This window comes from Coregonus clupeaformis, chromosome 5, assembly GCF_020615455.1.
Source record: "Coregonus clupeaformis isolate EN_2021a chromosome 5, ASM2061545v1, whole genome shotgun sequence".
In the NCBI taxonomy this organism is placed as follows: Eukaryota; Metazoa; Chordata; class Actinopteri; order Salmoniformes; family Salmonidae; genus Coregonus; species Coregonus clupeaformis.
Genome location: NC_059196.1, coordinates 10,743,289 through 10,763,492, shown reverse-complemented (window position 1 = coordinate 10,763,492; position 20,204 = coordinate 10,743,289). Strand labels below are relative to the sequence as shown.

The 20,204-nt window shown below is 43.4% G+C and overlaps 1 protein-coding gene across 1 annotated transcript in view; it reads right to left on the bottom strand.

The window, feature by feature from the left end:
• The window catches only part of LOC121556871, a 38,393-nt gene extending 19,140 nt beyond the window's left edge, over nt 1–19,253 (bottom strand). The window contains exons 1-7 of the mRNA XM_041870768.2: nt 19,216–19,253; nt 19,083–19,115; nt 7,399–7,456; nt 5,538–5,680; nt 5,251–5,385; nt 2,727–2,923; nt 2,594–2,625 (exon numbers count right to left, since the gene is read on the bottom strand). Coding sequence (XP_041726702.1) covers nt 2,594–2,625; nt 2,727–2,923; nt 5,251–5,385; nt 5,538–5,680; nt 7,399–7,456; nt 19,083–19,115; nt 19,216–19,240 — 623 coding nt within the window. The 5' untranslated portion in view covers nt 19,241–19,253. The remainder of the gene's footprint in view (nt 1–2,593; nt 2,626–2,726; nt 2,924–5,250; nt 5,386–5,537; nt 5,681–7,398; nt 7,457–19,082; nt 19,116–19,215) is intronic.
• Nucleotides 19,254–20,204: the final 951 nt, after the last annotated feature.

Here is a 20,204-nt window from a genome sequence, read left to right as displayed (position 1 = left end):
GTCGGCTGAGGCGGACAGGGCATTTGTCAAACTTAAGAACCTGTTCACCTCGGCTCCGGTGCTGGCGCATCCGGATCCCTCTTTACCATTCCAGGTTGAGGTAGACGCGTCCGAGACCGGTATTGGGGCAGTCCTGTCACAACGGTCCGGGCGCGCCACCTAAACTCCGCCCCTGTGCTTTCTACTCGAAGAAGCTCAGCTCGGCGGAGCGCAACTATGATGTTGGGGACAGGGAGCTGTTAGCCGTAGTCCAAGCCCTAAAGGTGTGGAGGCATTGGCTTGAGGGGGCTCAACACCCTTTCCTCATTCTGACTGATCACCGTAACCTGGAGTACATCCGGGCAGCTAGGAGATTGAACCCTCGTCAGGCTAGGTGGAATATGTTCCTAACCCGGTTTGTTTTTAAGATCACATACATCCCAGGGTCCCAGAATGGTAAGGCAGACGCCCTGTCCCGGCGGTATGACACGGAGGAGAGGTCCAACGAGCCTACTTCCATATTGCCGGAATCTTGTTTGGTGGCTCCGGTAGTATGGGAGGTCGATACGGAAATCGAGCGGGCACTGCGTACCGACCCTACTTCCCCGAGTGTCCTGTGGGGCGGACGTACGTTCCGCTCGAGGTCCGTGATCGTCTTATTTATTGGGCTCATACATCACCCTCCTCTGGACATCCAGGTATTGGCCGGACCGTGCACTGTCTTAGCATGAAATACTGGTGGCCAACGTTAGCTAGGGATGTGAGGGTTTATGTCTCCTCCTGCTCGGTGTGTGCCCAGTGTAAGGCGCCTAGACATTTGCCCAGGGGTAAGCTACATCCCCTGCCCGTTCCACAACGACCATGGTCCCACCTATCGGTGGATTTCGTAACTGACCTACCCCCCTCCCAGGGGAATACCACCATATTGGTCGTTGTGGATCGGTTTTCCAAGGCCTGTCGTCTCCTTCCCATGCCGGGTCTCCCTACTGCCCTACAAACCGCTGAGGCCCTCTTTACCCATGTGTTCCGGCACTATGGGGTCCCCGAGGATATTGTGTCTGACCGAGGTCCCCAGTTCACTTCCAGAGTTTGGGGAGCGTTCATGGAACGGTTGGGGGTCTCGGTAAGCCTTACCTCGGGGTACCACCCAGAGAGTAATGGGCAGGTGGAACGTGTCAACCAGGATGTGGGTAGGTTTTTGAGGTCCTATTGCCGGGACCGGCCGGAGGAGTGGTCAAGGTTCATCCCCTGGGCAGAGATGGCCCAGAACTCTCTCCGCCACTCCTCCACCAACTTAACACCTTTCCAGTGTGTTTTAGGTTATCAGCCGGTCCTGGCACCGTGGCACGAGAGCCAGATCGAGGCCCCTGCGGTGGACGAGTGGATTCGGCGCTCGGAAGAGACGTGGGACGCTGCCCATGTCCATCTGCAGCGTGCCATCCGTCAACAAAAGGCGAGCGCCGATCGCCACCGCAGTGAGGGACCGGTGTACGCACCGGGAGATCGAGTCTGGCTCTCGACTCGAAACCTGCCCCTCCGCCTGCCCTGCCGGAAGCTGGGTCGGCGGTTTGTGGGGCCCTTCAAAGTCCTGAGAAGATTGAACGATGTGTGTTACAGGTTACAACTGCCAATTGAGTATAAAAATATTAACCCCTCGTTCCATGTGTCTCTTCTCAGGCCGGTGGTAGCTGGCCCACTCCAAGAAGATGAGATAGGAGAGACCCCTCCGCCCCCTTTGGACATCGAGGGGGTCCCGGCGTACAGGGTCCGGACCATCTTGGACTCGAGGCGCCGGAGGAGTGGTCTCCAGTATCTCGTGGAGTGGGAGGGGTACGGTCCGGAGGAACGGTGCTGGGTGCCCAGGAGGGACATACTCGATCCATCCCTCCTGACTGAGTTTCACCATGGGCATCCCACGCGCCCGGGTCCGCGTCCTCCTGGCCGTCCCCGAGGCCGGGGTCGGCGCGCGGCTGGATACGGCGCGTCAAGGGGGGGGTACTGTCACGGTTTCGGCCGAGGCTGCTCCTCCTCCTGGTTCGGGCAGGCTTCGGCGTTCGCCGTCCCCGGAGTACTAGCTGCCACCGCTCTATGTTTCTGAGTTTGATTGCTTTTGTCTGTCTGTCACACCTGTGTCTGTTTGGGAGGTGATTACGTGTCTTATAAGTTCCGTGTTGTGATCTAGGGTATTTGTGTGTTGTTATTCTGTTGCCACTGTGTCTATGATACGTGTTTGTTTTCCGTGTCATTTTTCCATGTTTAGTGTTTTACGTGTGTGCGTAATTTTCCCTCGCCACTTCGTGTTTTCGAGGTCGGGGTTTGTTCTCTTGTTTTTGAGACTATTAAAAGTCTTGTTGGACTAAACCTCTGTTTCCTGCGCTTGACTCCTCCACCACATCCACGACGGAATAGTGACACCCACAAGGAAAATAAAGCAATATCTGATAGTCATCATTAAAAAAACGGATGCCACCCCCATTGTGGCTTTTAGCCATAGGATATCAAAATTATTATTTTAAAACCTGACTGTTAATGAAATGGTTGACTTGAACATTGAATAAAGAAAGTGAGACATTATGAAGTTCAGTATATGGTTGAAGGCCAAAAGCAACCTTACCAGTTTGTAGAACTCTGAGAAATTCTCCTGTGCTGAAAAAAAGAAAGAACAAAATACACACAAAAATGACAAACTATCATAATGTGAAGTTTCATTACAACCACACAAAACTAGTAGGTTGCCTTTTACTAACATTAAACCCTGATGACGCACAGCAGCTTGCATTGAGAGGCTGTGGGGATAGTGGTTCAGAATCTAAGCAGCAGCATTGGCTTTGCTGATCAAACTGGTTGTCTCCACAGCACCGGTGGTGACTGGACATTTTGGTCAGGACCTTCCTTCCTTCATGGACATTTCCACAGCAAAGCTGGTGGTCTTCATCGTAAAGGTCTGTGGGACAGGTAATAACAATTGATCAGATTTACTGTTTAAAGCACTCAAGTGCTTTCAAGTGCTCAAGTGTTACAAGCTTGACATTGTGAAGGGGAGTAAGTGAGCATAGAAGCCGTGAGGTGCACAGGGTTCGTACAGACAGTGGTAAGTCAAATTCAAGGACCTTCAAGTACTTTTTCAAGCACTAATATTTATTTTCAAGGACCATCAATTTGTAATAGTTCCTATTATGCAATTGTTTGATGACAGTATATCGCCACAACCTCATGAAAAAAAAAAACTAACTTACTATTCATCACTACCTTAAGTTCTACTCAATAACACGTGTTACACTACTTATTTACTACACACGAGTGCTAAGTCAGTACTGATGATGTTGATTGATTTCCTTATATGAACTGTAACTGAGTAAAATCTTTGAAATTGCATGATGCTTTTATATTTTTGTTCAGTGTACATGACAATAATATAAAATGGTCTTGTGTTGAAATTGTCTTTATATTTAGCAAAATGTTTGCCCCACAGGCTGTCCCAACACATAATGACATGAAAGTGAATTCTGACAGTGTAAAAGGCCCTTAGTTGACTCTGAAATGTTGTCTTTGATTATAGCTAGCTAAGTCTAGCTAGTCAACTGCTCCTGCTGAGGTCAGGCACGGTTCAACGTTAGCTTCTAACTTCATCCTTCTAGCCAGCTAGTTATAGCTAGCTACCTGGCTAATAGCCAGAGCCCTTGAGCTACCTAGCTAGCTAGATATCTGACTTAAATATCAGCAACTATTTACCAGTTGTACACTCATTCTCTGAGAGTCAGGGGATTTTTGTTTGGGGGATGTATGTTGACATGACAGGAGTCGAGGGATTAGCGTCGTCTCTCTGCCACTTGCCACTGTAGATCTGAACTGAGGTAGTTCCTGTCAGTGTTGCCAACTCCTCAGTAAGGAAAGTAGCTATTGGCTGTCCTAAAAGTCGCTAGAAGTCGCTAAATGACGTCATCACCTAATTTGCATGTAATTGTGATGGACGCTGTAGGAGAGAGGAATAACACACCCTACATTTACATCCCGCCCTGAATGTAAGCCAGGGCGGGATCAGCCAGCGGCGGCTTCCCGCATGCGCGATTTATTTTCAGTCTGGACACGGAGGGGTGAACATCTCCTCCTCTGACTGCAGCTGGGAGGGAATGCTGCGCGAGGACTGGTCCGCCTGTGAGTGCTTTGGGACGGGGGTAACAAAGCACCTGCTGCTCGTTGAGAAGAGTAAGAACGATACGTGCTTTCACGTCAGAGTCTTCAATAACACCAGAAAAAGTCGCTAGATTTGTCGCTAGTCGCTTTTTAAAAAAAATTGTCGCTAGAGGGGTCTGAAAACTCGCTAAATAGAGCGACAAAGTCGCTAAATTGGCAACACTGGTTCGTGTCACCTATCCTCCTATGTCGGGGGCGGAGTTTGACGTTGGACAGAGTGGTGAATGAATGCGCTGCTAACAAGGAAAATCCGGGGGAGTAGGCGAACATATGAGCATACGTGAATCATGATTAGCAGAGGTAGGCGCGATTAGAACTCAGATCAAGAAGCCTTTTGAGCGTTGATCAACGCTGGGAATGCAATAAGTGGGTAAACAATAATTAACAAAATAAAATGGTGCTATGTCACAAATAAAAAGGTGCGTAAACGTAACGATGTTTACCCTCCACTACATCCCTGGTTGGGTCTGGCAAAACCCATTCATAAACATCAATATCTTGCCAAGCATGATTAAATCTACAGTTGCCCGGCATTTTAGCTATTGATGTGACGTTTGGCGGCACTTAGTCAGTCAATTCTGACTAAGTGCCAGTGTGTGTGGAATGAGCAAGCTCGCCTGGCAACCAGACACGTGAGGAAATAAAATGTTCTTGTCTGCCTGGAAATTAATTTGCAAGACCAATACATTTTCCTAATATTTTATATATTAACATATTTGATCATTTTCTGTTCTTCTCTCATTTTAAGTCAATGACTTTTCAAGTACTAACTTGAGAAAACGTCTGATTTTCAAGGTACTCCAGTATTTCAGAGTGCCAAATTCAAGTACTTGTTGCACCTGAAGCACCTTGTGCGAACTCTGGGTGCAGGTGGGAAATTAGGTTGTCACAATGACTCAGCATGAGAGAATTGGGAAATATCTCCCAAACAGCTTTCGGGGTAGACAGACCTCAATGGGAACGACAGTTTAAGATGCACACTATGACACCACCTCTTTTTATGCCTTTGGGAAGAATAACACAAACTACTACATCAATGATGACACTAAAGAAGTCAATAGATCTGATTTCACTGACCTTTTCCACAACACTTAGAATGGGGTTGGGTCCTGGTTAGGATCTGTGAGTCACAGCACAGCTGGTTGAGTGGGTCATAGGCCCTACACCCACAGCAATCTGACACCAGCTGGCTTACATTCAGAGTCAGCCTACCTGCATCGGTTGAATCACAGATAAACACACACACACAAAATATAAATTCAAACTTGGGAGATGCTGAAAAAATAAATGTTTTCACAGTTACCAGGTTTAAGTGAATAGATGCAGTGGGATACTGCTAGGAGACATGACTCTGTCTATCTCACCTTCACAACAGGAAGCCTGGGTGAGGTTGAAGGCCCTGTTTCCACAGCAGGACAGCCCCGCCCCTTTATGCAGTACTTTTTCACAGCAAGTGTAATCTAGAATGCCATAATTCAGCCCGCTGCAGAGGTGACCTCTGGGAGACCTGAAAGGCAGAGGCTCATCTTCATGTCTAGAGGGCATTTTCTATATCTAAACTCAGCAAAAAAAAGAAATGTCCTCTCACTGTCAACTGCGTTTATTTTCAGCAAACTTAACATGTGTAAATATTTGTATGAACATAACAAGATTCAACAACTGAGATATAAACTGAACAAGTTCCACAGACATGTGGGGGGGGGTCAAAATCAAAAGTTACAGTCAGTATCTGGTGTGGCCACCAGCTGCATTAAGTACTGCAGTGCATCTCCTCCTCAAGGACTGCACCAGATTTGCCAGTTCTTGCTGTGAGATGTTACCCCACTCTTCCACCAAGGCACCTGCAAGTTCCCGGACATTTCTGGGGGGAATGGCCCTAGCCCTCACCTTCCGATCCAACAGGTCCCAGACGTGCTCAATGGGATTGAGATCCGGGCTCTTCGCTGGCCATGGCAGAACACTGACATTCCTGTCTTGCAGGAAATCACGCACAGAACGAGCGGTATGGCTGGTGGCATTGTCATGCTGGAGGGTCATGTCAGGATGAGCCTGCAGGAAGGGTACCACATGAGGGAGGAGGATGTCTTCCCTGTAACGCACAGCGTTGAGATTGCCTGTAATGACAACAAGCTCAGTCCGATGATGCTGTGATACACCGCCACAGACCATGACGGACCCTCCACCTCCAAATCGATCCCGCTCCAGAGTACAGGCCTCGGTGTAACGCTCATTCCTTCGACTATAAATGCGAATCCGACCATCACCCCTGGTGAGACAAAACCGCGACTCGTCAGTGAAGAGCACTTTTTGCCAGTCCTGTCTGGTCCAGCGATGGTGGGTTTGTGCCCATAGGCGACGTTGTTGCCGGTGATGTCTGGTGAGGACCTGCCTTACAACAGGCCTACAAGCCCTCAGTCCAGTCTCTCTCAGCATATTGCGGACAGTCTGAGCACTGATGTGCGTTCCTGGTGTAACTCGAGCAGTTGTTGTTGCCATCCTGTACCTGTCACACAGGTGTGATGTTCGGATGTACCGATCCTGTGCAGGTGTTGTTACACGTGGTCTGCCACTGCGAGGACGATCAGCTGTCCGTCCTGTCACCCTGTAGCGCTGTCTTCGGTGTCTCAAAGTACGGACATTGCAATTTATTGCCCTGGCCACATCTGCAGTCCTCATGCCTCCTTGCAGCATGCCTAAGGCACGTTCACACAGATTAGCAGGGACCCTGGGCATTTTTCTTTTGGTGTTTTTCAGAGTCAGTAGAAAGTCCTCTTTAGTGTCTTAAGTTTTCATAACTGTGACCTTAATTGCCTACCGTCTGTAAGCTGTTAATGTCTTAACGACCATTCCACAGATGCATGTTCATTAATTGTTTATGGTTCATTGAACAAGCATGGGAAACAGTTTTTAAACCCTTTACAATGAAGATCTGTGAAGTTATTTGGATTTTTACGAATTATCTTTGAAAGACAGGGTCCTGAAAAAAGGACGTTTCTTTTTTTGCTGAGTTTGTGTGCAGCACATATACTAGACATAGACATAGAGTGGAGTCACAATGCTCACATATACAGAGTCACATCATGACGAAACATCTTAATTAAAGAAAGGTAGTAGGATGAATTTGCCCCTAAACACTGATCTAAGGTCAGTATCCCCACTAAAGATCTGGGCCCAAGGGTAGCTTCTACCCAGAGCACAGATAATAAGGGTACTTGCTATACTCACCTGCCGTAGAACTTCCCAGCATGGGCAGAGACTGGAATTCCAAAACGATTGACCTGCCCTGTGAAACATGGAACATCCCCACATCAAGAAAAAAGTCCTGCCTACGTATTCTGTGAAAAGCTGTATCTCAGGTCATGATGAATGCTATTAATCTAAGTATGATATTTGCAAAACGCTCACTAAGAAAATATTGGAACTGTAAAATTGCTTTACAGTAAAAAAAAAAAAAAAAAAAGTAAAGCAATTAATACATTGTTTTAAAATCACATTTTACAACTGCCGATACATTGACAGAAGTTGATTAGCACAAAACACATAAAGATAATTCTATGATAAAATGCCTGAAAAAATGAATAAGGTATTGTCAGGAAGCAACGGTATTTATGGCTCCAGTTAGCACTCCCTAAAGTTCTCTGCAGCTCCATAGAAGTAATTTGAATTAAAAAACCTTAAAATCAGGCTTAATATCCCCATAGCTCTATAAACCACACAGCCAGTAATATGCCCTAGAAGGTTATACTGTTTAGAGTAATGATGACAACTAATTTCACTGACTAATCTCTCTCTCTCTCGTCCAAGATGGCAGCATGTCAAGTCGTTTGTCAAGTCGTTTGTTTGTGACTAGTACATTTTAACCTACTAATAATCTATTTATTTATGGTTGCGTAACTTCGTTGTTGCGTAGTGCAAACTATTTTATTTTTGCTGGTGTAAAGATCACGGGTCCTCTCAACTCGGAACTTCATTACTTGAAGTTTACCAAAGTAACCCTATCTCTGGCTGGCCTGAGTTCCTCGTTAGTCCGCGGAGTGTCTTGTCCGAGCTGCTCCTTGCTCTTCGCCTGGCTGTCAGTGGCAGCTCAACCCGTTCTCTCTATCGCCCTCAACACCCAATCTACTCACACGCGCAAACACTCACATTGACTCACATACACGCTGTCCCTCTCTCCACTTACCTTCGTTGGCCTCTTGTTTTTTGGTCAGAGAAAATGACAATTTACGTGGTATTGCTTTGTGCACTGACTTTACTGAACTCTGGAGAAAACGAACATTGTCGCAGGGTGAGTACATCTGACAATGTACTCTCGCGTCCATTAGACATTTTGTCTGCAGGAACTCGCTCTTTTTCACTCGGTCCACTCGACCAAGTGCCGATGCATTTGTGGCATGATGTGAACAGTACGAATTTGTGTCACTACCAAAGTCTAATGGTTTTAAATGACTGTTTTGTATTGTCTGGAAACTCACTTGTAGAATTCGCTTGCAGTAGGTCTCTTAAAAAAGAGAAGCCGTGCAAGGTTATTAAACAGAGGTGCCTAGTTATTCTTCTGTTGTTGATATCAGGTGACGTGCAACCTAACCCTGGCCCTGATATGCAATGTCTCCAAACCCCCTCTGATTTTAAATCAAGATCTGGTTTTGGTATTTTTCATTTAAATGTACGCAGCCTGTTGTCAAAAATTGATGGGGTTAGGATTTGGGCTAAATCAACTGATGCTGATGTAATTGTGTTTTCTGAAACCTGGCTCAGCAAGTCTATTTTTGATAAGGATATTTGTATAAGTGGTTACAATGTTTATCGTGCAGATCGGGTTAAGAAAGGTGGGGGTGTGGCTATATATGTAAAATCTAAATTCCATGTAAGTGTGGCAAAGTCTGAAACTATTTGTAAACAGTTGGAATTTCTTGCTTTGAATATTGAGGTTTCAAAGGGCCTCTCTATAACTGTGATTGGCTGTTATAGACCCCCTCTGCTCTTGGTGATGCATTTTCTTCTTTGACGCACCTTATGTCTAAACTTCTTTACAGTGAAATGATCTTGATTGGTGATCTCAACTGGTGTTGGTTAAAGCCGGTGTCTGATGATTTAAAAATGTTTTGTAATTCTATGAATCTTACCCAGTTGATTAATTCACCCACTCGCCCAAATCTTAAATGCCCTGATAAATCTACCCTGATTGATTTGATATTGACAAATGTTCCACATAAATATTCTGCGGTTGGTGTTTTTGTAATGATTTAAGTGACCATTGTGCTGTTGTTGCTGTTAGAAATACTAAGGTTCCAAAGACAAATCCACGTTTTATTCGTAAGAGAAATTTGAAGTGTTTTAATGAGCAGGCTTTCTTTCATGATTTGTTTTATTTTGACTGGAGCAAGATTGAGCTTATCCCTGATGTGGAAACTGCCTGGATATTCTTTCATGATGGTTTTTTCCAAATAGTAAACAAACATGCACCATTCCGCAGGTTCAGGGTTAAAGGGCGGGATAATCCATGGTTTTCTTCTGAGCTGTCTTGTATTATTCACGACCGTAATCTAGCCTGGGCTAAAGCAAGGAAATCTTGTTCTGATGCTGATTGGCTTATTTTTAGGCAGTTAAGAAACAAGTGTTCTTTTCTTCTCAGGAAGGCCAAGTCTGAATATTTTATGTCTGTTACCACTGATAACCTGAATGACCCTAGAAAGTTTTGGAATGCTATTAAGTCTATGTCTGGTAACAGTAATGTTAATGAATTACCGTCATGTGTTTTGAAGGACTCTGTTGCTATATATGACAAAACTGAAATGCTGAATTGTTTCAATGAGCACTTTGTATCATCTGGTAGGCTGTTTGATTCAGTGTCCTGTCTCTGTACAACCCTGTGTGGATGAACCAGTGTCCTCTGTCTCTGTACAACCCTGTGTGGATGAACCAGTGAGAGCTGGTCAAACTTTTAGTTTTCTGCCATTCTCAGTGCAGGTGGTACATAAAGCCCTGAAATCCTTAGATCAAAGAAAGCCTGCAGGTCCTGATCTTTTGGATCCCTGCTTTTTAAATCTGGCAGCTGATTTCATAGCTGAACCACTTACATATCTGTTCAATCTAACCCTGGAATGTAATGAAATTCCAAAGATCTGGAAATCAGCATTTGTCCTACCACTTTTAAAAGGGGGAGATCCAACTCTTTTAAATAATTATAGGCCAATCTCAAAGCTGTCACCCCTGGTGAAAATACTTGAAACCCTTGTAAGTGAACAGCTAAAAGAGTTTTTATTTACTAACTCTATTTTATCAATGTATCAATCGGGCTTCAGGAAGAAGCATAGCACAATTACAGCAGCCATGAAGGTTTTAAATGATATCACTGAAGCCCTTGACAAAAAACAGCACTGTGTCTCACTTTTTATTGATCTCTCTAAGGCTTTTGATACAGTTGATCATGCTATACTAAGGCAGAGATTGTTGAGTGTAGGTCTTTCGGAGCATGCAGTTGCATGGTTTGCTAACTATCTGTCTGATAGAACTCAGTGCACTCAATTTGATGGGCTTATGTCTGTTAAATTGTCTGTCCTGAATGGTGTGCCCCAGGGCTCTGTACTTGGTCCTCTCTTATTCACTATTTATATTAATGATTTAGACAAAAATGTCCAAAATGCACAACTTCATTTTTATGCTGATGATACTGTTATTTACTGTTGTGCCTCATCTCTTACAAAAGCTTTCCAGAACTCGCAAACTGCTTTTTATACTGTTCAACATACCTTGTGTCAATTGAAGCTTATCCTCAATACTGACAAAACTAAACTAATGGTGTTTTCTAATGCAAGAAATAGACCTCTGAACCTTTCACCTGTTACTACCTGTCAGGGCAAGGAGATTGAGGTTGTAACCTCATATAAATATCTTGGAATTCTAATTGATGACGGCCTCTCTTTTAAATTGCATATTCAACAACTTACAAAAAAATTGAAGCTGAAATTGGGATTTTATTTTAGGAATAAGGCCTGTTTTTCTTTTGAAGCCAGAAGGAGGCTAGTATCAGCTACATTTATGCCTTTACTAGGCTATGGGGATATTTTATATATGAATGCTTCCGCTCAGTGTTTGAGATCAATTGACACTCTTTACCATGGTACTTTGAGATTTATTTTAAACTGCAAAACCCTTACGGACCACTGTACTTTGTATACCAGGGTTGGCTGGCCTTCTCTAGTCACTCGTAGGCTCAGTCACTGGTATACTTTTATTTACAAAGCCATTTCGGGTTTACTACCTTTTTATTTGGGCATTTTTATTGTTCAGAAATGTGGTGGGTACTCTCTTCGTTCACTGGACTTTATCCTGCTAACTGTTCCAAATGTCCGAACTGAATTTGGTAAAAGGTCTTTTATGTACTCTGCGCCATCGTCTTGGAACACCTTACAAAATAATTTTAAACTGGAAGAACTTGTCCCGATTGGTGTTTTTAAATCTCTGATGAAGGATTTTGAGGCTGATTCCCTGACCTGTCAATGTTTTTAATTTGCTGTTTTTGATATTGTTATACTCTTGTGAATTCATTAATGGTTTTTACTAGATTACTTGTAGTTTTTCATGTTGTCTGTCTGTAATTTTTTGTAATGACTTGGTGCTGCCTATCTTGGCCAGGACGCTCTTGAAAAATAGATTTTAAATCTCAATGAGCCCTTCCTGGTTAAATAAAGGTTATTATTATTATTATTATTATTATTAATCTACACTGAACAAAAACAAAAACATAAACGCAACATGCAACAATTTCAAAGGTTTTACTAAGTTACAGTTCATTTAAGGAAATCAGTCAATTGAAATAAATGCATTTGACCCTAATCTATGGATTTCACATGACTGGGAATACAGATATGCATCTGTTGGTCATACCTTAAAAAAAGGTAAGGGCGTGGATCAGAAAACCAGTCAGTATCTGGTGTGACCACCATTTGCCTCATGCAGCGCAACACATCTCCTTTGCATAGAATTGATCAGGCTGTTGATTGTGGACCGTGGAATGTTTTCCCACTCCTCTTCAATGGCGGGAACTTGAACACGCTGTTGTACACGTCGATCCAGAGCATCCCAAACATGCTCAATGGGTGACATGTCAGGCGAGTATGCAGGCCAGGGAAGAACTGGGACATTTTCAGCTTCCAGGAATTGTGTACAGATCCTTGCGACATGGGGCCGTGAATTATCATGCTGAAACATTAGGTGATGGCAGCGGATGAATGGCACGACAATGGGCCTCAGGATCTCGTCACGGTATCTCTGTGCATTCAAATTGCCATCGATAAAATGCAACAGTGTTCGTAGCTTATGCCTGCCCATACCATAACCCCACCACCATGGGGCACTCTGTTCACAATGCTGATATCAGCAAACCACTCGCCCACATGATGCCATACACGCCGTCTGCCATCTGCCCTGTACTGTTGAAACCGGGATTCATCCATGAAGAGCACACTTCTACAGCGTGCCAGTGGCCATTGAAGGTGAGCATTTGCCCATTGAAGTCGGTGATGACGCCAAACTGTAGTCCAGTCAAGACTTTGGTGAGGATGACGAGCACGTAGATGAGCTTCCCTGAGACGGTTTCTGACAGTTAGTGCAGAAATTATTTGGTTGTGCAAACCCACAGTTTCATCAGCTGTCTGGCTGGCTTTTCAAATGATCCCACAGGTGAAGAAGCCGGATGTGGAGGTCCTGGGCTGGCGTGGTTACACGTGGTCTGCGGTTGTGAGGCCGGTTGGACGTACTGCCAAATTCTTTAAAACAACATTTGAGGCGGCTTATGATAGTGAAATTAACATAAAATTATCTGGCAACAGCTCTGGTGGACATTCCCGCTGTCAGCATGCCAAATGCACGCTCCCTCAAAACTTGAGACATCTGTGGCATTGTGTTGTGTGACTAAACTGCACTATTTAGAATGTCCTTTTATCGTCCCCAGCACAAGGTGCACCTGTGTAATGATCATGCTGTTTAATCAGCTAATTTATACGCCACACCTGTCAGGTGGATGGATTATCTTGGCAAAGGAGAAATGCTCACTAACAGGGATGTAAACAAATTTGTTGACAGAATTTGAGAGAAATAAGCTTTTTGTGTGTATGGAACACTCCTGGGATCTTTTATTTCAGCTCATGAAACACAGGACCAACACATCACATGTTGCGTTTATATTTTTGTTCAGTATAGATTGCACATGGACTGTAAAGTCCATGGAGAATAAGAGCACCTCCTCCCAGCTGCCCACTGCACTGAGGCTAGGAAACACTATCACCACCGATAAATCTACAATAATCGAGAATTTCAACAAGCATTTTGCTACGGCTGGCCATGCTTTCCACCAGCTCTGCACCCTCCGCTGCAACTTGCCCATGCCCCCACCGCTTCTCCTTCACACAAATTCAGACAGCTGATGTTCTGAAAGAGCTGCAAAATCTGGACCCCTACAAATCATCTGGGCTAGACAATCCCTTTCTTTCTAAAATTAGCCGCCGAAATTGTCGCAACCCCTATTACTAGCCTGTTCAACCTCTCTTTCGTAACGTCTGAGATCCCCAGAGATTGGAAAGCTGCCGCGGTCATCCCCCTCTTCAAAGGGGGTGCCACTCTAGATCCAAACTGTTACAGACCTATATCCATCCTGCCCTGCCTTTCGAAAAGTTTTTGAAAGCCAAGTTAACAAACAGATCACCGACCATTTCGAATCCCACCGTACCTTCTCTGCTATGCAATCCGGTTTCCGAGCTGGTCATGGGTGCACCTCAGCCACGCTCAAGGTCCTAAACGATATTATAACCGCGATCGATAATAGACAGTACTGTGCAGCCGTCTTCATCGACCTGGCCAAGGCTTTCGACTCTGTCAACCACCGCATTCTTATTGGCAGACTAAATAGCCTTGGTTTCTCAAATGACTGCCTCGCCTGGTTCACCAACTACTTCTCAGATAGAGTTCAATGTGTCAAATCGGAGGGCCTGTTTTCTGGACCTATCGCAGTCTCTATGGGGGTGCCACAGGGTTCAATTCTTGGGGCGACTCTTTTCTCCGTGTATATCAATGATGTCGCTATTGCTGCTGGTGACTCTCAGATCCACCTCTATGCAGACGACACCATTTTGTATACATCTGTCCCTTCATTGGACACTGTGTTAACAAACCTCCAAACGAGCTTCAATGCCATACAACACTCCTTCCGTAGCCTCCAACTGCTCTTAAACACTAGTAAAACAAAATGCATGCTCTTCAATCGAACGCTGCTGGCACCCGCCCACCCGACTAGAATCACTACTCTCGACGGGTCTGAACTAGAGTATCTGGACAACTACAAATACCTAGGTGTCTGGTTAGACTGTAAACTCTCCTTCCAGACTCACATTAAGCATCTCCAATCCAAAATCTAGAATCGGCTTCCTATTTCGCAAACAAGCCTCCTTCACTCATGCTGCCAAACATGCCCTCGTAAAACTGACTATCCTACCGATCCTTGACTTCGGCGAAATAGCCTCCAACACTCTACTCAGCAAATTGGTTGTAGTCTATCACAGTGCCATCCGTTTTGTCACCAAAGCCCCATATACTACCCACCACTGTGACCTGTACGCTCTTGTTGGCTGGTCCTCACTACATATTCGTCGCCAAACCCACTGCCTCCAGGCCATCTATAAATCACTGCTAGGCAAATCGCCGCCTTATCTTAGCTCATTGGTCACCATAGCAACACCCACCCGTAGTAAGCACTCCAGCAGGTATATCTCACTGGTCATCGCCAAAGCCAACACCTCCTTTGGCCACCATTCCTTCCAGTTCTCTGCTGCCAATGACTGGAACGAACTGCAAAATCTCTGAAGCTGGAGACTCATATCTCCCTCACTAACTTTAAGCATCAGTTGTCAGAGCACCTTACCGATCACTGCACCTGTACACAGCCCTTCTGAAATTAGCCCACCCAACTACCTCATCCCCATATTGTTATTTATTTTGCTCATTTGCACCCCAGTATCTCCATTTGCACATCATCTCTTGCACATCTATCATTCCAGTGTTAATACTAATTGTAATTATTTTGCACTATGGTCTATTTATTGCCTTACCTCCATAACTTGCTACATTTGCACACACTGTATACAGTGGGGGAAAAAAGTATTTAGTCAGCCACCAATTGTGCAAGTTCTCCCACTTAAAAAGATGAGAGAGGCCTGTAATTTTCATCATAGGTACACGTCAACTATGACAGACAGAATGAGGAAAAAAAATCCAGAAAATCACATTGTAGGATTTTTAATGAATTTATTTGCAAATTATGGTGGAAAATAAGTATTTGGTCACTTACAAACAAGCAAGATTTCTGGCTCTCACAGACCTGTAACTTCTTCTTTAAGAGGCTCCTCTGTCCTCCACTCGTTACCTGTATTAATGGCACCTGTTTGAACTTGTTATCAGTATAAAAGACACCTGTCCACAACCTCAAACAGTCACACTCCAAACTCCACTATGGCCAAGACCAAAGAGCTGTCAAAGGACACCAGAAACAAAATTGTAGACCTGCACCAGGCTGGGAAGACTGAATCTGCAATAGGTAAGCAGCTTGGTTTGAAGAAATCAACTGTGGGAGCAATTATTAGGAAATGGAAGACATACAAGACCACTGATAATCTCCCTCGATCTGGGGCTCCACGCAAGATCTCACCCCGTGGGGTCAAAATGATCACAAGAACGGTGAGCAAATATCCGAGAACCACACGGGGGGACCTAGAGAATGACCTGCAGAGAGCTGGGACCAAAGTAACAAAGCCTACCATCAGTAACACACTACGCCGCCAGGGACTCAAATCCTGCAGTGCCAGACGTGTCCCCCTGCTTAAGCCAGTACATGTCCAGGCCCGTCTGAAGTTTGCTAGAGTGCATTTGGATGATCCAGAAGAGGATTGGGAGAATGTCATATGGTCAGATGAAACCAAAATAGAACCTTTTGGTAAAAACTCAACTCGTCGTGTTTGGAGGACAAAGAATGCTGAGTTGCATCCAAAGAACACCATACCTACTGTGAAGCATGGGGGTGGAAACATCATGCTTTGGGGCTGTTTTTCTGCAAAGGGACCAGGACGACTGATCCGTGTAAAGGAAAGAATGAATGGGGCCATGTATCGTGAGATTTTGAGTGAAAACCTCCTTCCATCAGCAAGGTCATTGAAGATGAAACGTGGCTGGGTCTTTCAGCATGACAATGATCCCAAACACACCGCCCGGGCAACGAAGGAGTGGCTTCGTAAGAAGTATTTCAAGGTCCTGGAGTGGCCTAGCCAGTCTCCAGATCTCAACCCCATAGAACGTATTTGGAGGGAGTTGAAAGTCTGTGTTGCCCAGCGACAGTCCCAAAACATCACTGATCTAGAGGAGATCTGCATGGAGGAATGGGCCAAAATACCAGCAACAGTGTGTGAAAACCTTGTGAAGACTTACAGAAAACGTTTGACCTGTGTCATTGCCAACAAAGGGTATATAACAAAGTATTGAGAAACTTTTGTTATTGACCAAATACTTATTTTCCACCATAATTTGCAAATAAATTCATAAAAAATCCTACAATGTGATTTTCTGGAGAAAAAAAATCTCATTTTGTCTGTCATAGTTGACGTGTACCTATGATGAAAATTACAGGCCTCTCTCATCTTTTTAAGTGGGAGAACTTGCACAATTGGTGGCTGACTAAATACTTTTTTCCCCCACTGTATATATTTTCTGTGGTATTTTTGACTTTATGTTTTGTTTTACCCCATATGTAACTCTGTGTTGTTGTTTTTAATCGCACTGCTTTGCTTTATCTTGGCCAGGTCGCAGTTGTAAATAAGAACTTGTTCTCAACTGGCTTACCTGGTTAAATAAAAAAATATAAAAAACATATCCCTATACAAGCAGAACTCTGTTTGGGATTCTAAACCAACATGATCCACTTATTCCTGTTTGACATTTGTTTTTCAGGAGGCATGTCAGGGAAGTTAGTTACGATGCACAGAGGTAAAAGTAATGCCAGATGTCCACCAGATGCATATGCGTTTTGTTTTGCCGGATATCTAGCCCGCATTTGCCGTACTTGACACACATGCTTCGCTTTTCAACTAGCTAAAAGCTAGCTAGTTGAAGTCGGTGTGTGTACTTCCATTTGTACCACCAATCAGTAAAGCCACGCACAACTTCAAAATATTGAACGCATGTGGTACACAGAACGCACCGCAGCCTAGTGCGGCACTCCCAACATAGCGTTGCGGACTGCTCCATTGACAATGAATGACTTCCGCTGGAAGGCAAAGCGTTTGATGCATCTGGTGGACATGAGGCGTAAGACGATACGCTCAGGTAAGGCATCCTGGCAAAATAAATAGTGGGGGTACAGCGTACCGGTAAAACATGAGCCTATAATAATTCAAACAAAAAAAGAAAAGGCATGAAAAATGTACGAATGGACTTGAAAACAGGTGGTATAGCCTACGCTCCAAAATGCGATGTGGTTCAACTAAGCTTCCCCTAAAGTAAATTGAATTAAATTGGCAATATTGTAAATTAATTAGCCTATTCCTGTTTATACAGAAATAAATAAAAGCATTCAAAATAGGATTCTACACCAGAAAGCATGATTTGGCCACAGAGGATCATTAGCTTACTGAAAAGAAAAGAAACTGTGGATTGTTTTAAATCACATTGCCTAAAGTCTGAAGGGCCGGCAAATTTGGGCAGCACACTTGGCAAATACCAAATAGATGATTGATGAGTTGCGAAAAGTAGAAAGGCCGAGCCAGGCATATATTTCCATATAAAATCCCTGGAAAACATAGTTTGGAAAGCAAATGGCTATTATAAATTCTCAACTTAATTGAGAGAATAGTATAGCCCATCTTAGGATATTAGCACCAGCGGAGAGCATCGGCCATATCCAATATTTTATCACGGTTGGGTCAGTGCCAATTGAAAGTTTGTTTCTGGACAATCATTTCCTAAAATTGGTCACGTCAGGTTAGATGGATGTCATGTTCTACTTGTGTCTCCCCTTCTCGTAGGCCTATTATATAGATCAGACAACAATGTTTTTATTGATCTGTTTGTCAGTGTCAGCAGATTAGGCTACCCTGTAATTTTTGTCATATAAAAAAAAATAATCTGTCTCCAGTCATATAAAGTGTAGTAGAATTTAATACATTTGTGTATAAAAGGCCAAATTCTTCCCATGCAAAGAAATAATATATTATTAGCCTAAATGATGACGATCCAATCTATTGATCACATTAGGAATAGTAGGCTATCTTACATAAGTCTGCAAATGTGATGGCGCATGGAATGCTTATTGTAAAGGTGCATTTTTATGTTGAACATTAGCTTCCCCAAACTTGAAACACGCCACCTATTAGTGGACGCATAAATACTAGGGATTCTATATATAATTCTATGATTAGGCCCATAAAAAGGTCCCGTAACAGGAATCAATTAATTATACTTTCATCCCCCCCAAAAAAAATTGTAAAGTGGTTATCCCACTGGCTATAGGGTGAATGCATCAATTTGTGAGTCGCTCTGGACAAGAGCGTCTGCTAAATGACGTAAATGTGCCCTTGAGCAAGGCACTTAACCCTAATTGCTCCTGTAAGTCGCTCTGGATAAGAGCGTCTGCTAAATGACTAAAATGTAAATGTAATGCTTAAACGCTGAAATTAAAAACCACAAAGCAATAATTCCCAATGAATTCTGCTGTGGCTTACTGTAAACGAAGAGGAGCCCACATTCCAACATACTGTTCACACCTCAATCTGAGAGGCAGAGTAGTAGCCCACACAGCCCTACACCTCTCAACAGCTGCCCCATTTCATTCATACAAACAGATGCAAGAGATGATAGTGCTTTCCACTTACCATGAGCGTTGTAGCAGGGTAGAGTCAGAAGAACTGCACAAATGAAACAAACAAATGTTAAGGAAAGAAAGTCCAGAGATTGTACAAACAAATTCTAGCAAATGTGCAGAGTTTGATAGGGATGCTCACATACCAAACACCAGTAGCTGAGTGGGCATGGTGACTCTTTCCATAAAGCAGTCTCATTAATAGATGGAAAGACTAAGATGCACTGACATAAGTAGTCCATTTCACCTAAGTAGGCCACACCTACAAGTATCACCCTTGACAATATCCAGTTGCCTAGCTTTCCCAAAATGACCATAGTATGACCCCATCTCAGTCATAAACATGTTGAATGAGTCATTGTCTTGCTGGGACCTGCTTTTCCAGTTATAGTTGGTGAAAATGTAAAGTGAGAAGAACTGCATTATTAACTATTTTGTTAATTTCCGCCTAATTGTTACTCATGTCATATAAGGGTGATTCTACAACTTCGGGCACTTCGGCCCTGCAAGCTTTCAGAAATTGAAACTTATTGAAACACAATTTTACCAGTATTATAATTGTCTTTGATTTGTCTAGAAACAATATCTGACAATGGCTGCAATCATACTATTCAGGAATGTATATATATTTTTATTTTTTCCCCGGACAGCCATAGACAAATGTCATTTGCCATCATTAAACATCCATTTTAGTTGAAAATGAAATATCATACAATTTATTTAACACATTTGTTATACATTTGTACATTAACTTGAATATTAAGTGATTAAGGTTTTTCTAATATTAATAATTCAACACAACACCTGAATGTATAAACTTGCCTTGATGACAGCTGAAAACATTTATTTATCATGAAAAATAAGATATTTCCACCCAACCTTTTGTGAGATTATGATAACAACCATATGATTTCCCTATCTAATGCAAATCAATGTAAATTATACATAATATACAAATTTACCTCAAAAATATGGGTTGTGGTGGAAATGAAAAGGTGTGGCGGAAATTACATCTATTATTTTTTTTAAATCTGAAAATAATATTTTATTGCACACATTTTGAACAGCAACCATTGTTAAACATGTAATTAAAATAAGACAAAGATGCCAAAACACTGGAACTAGCACCTTTTCA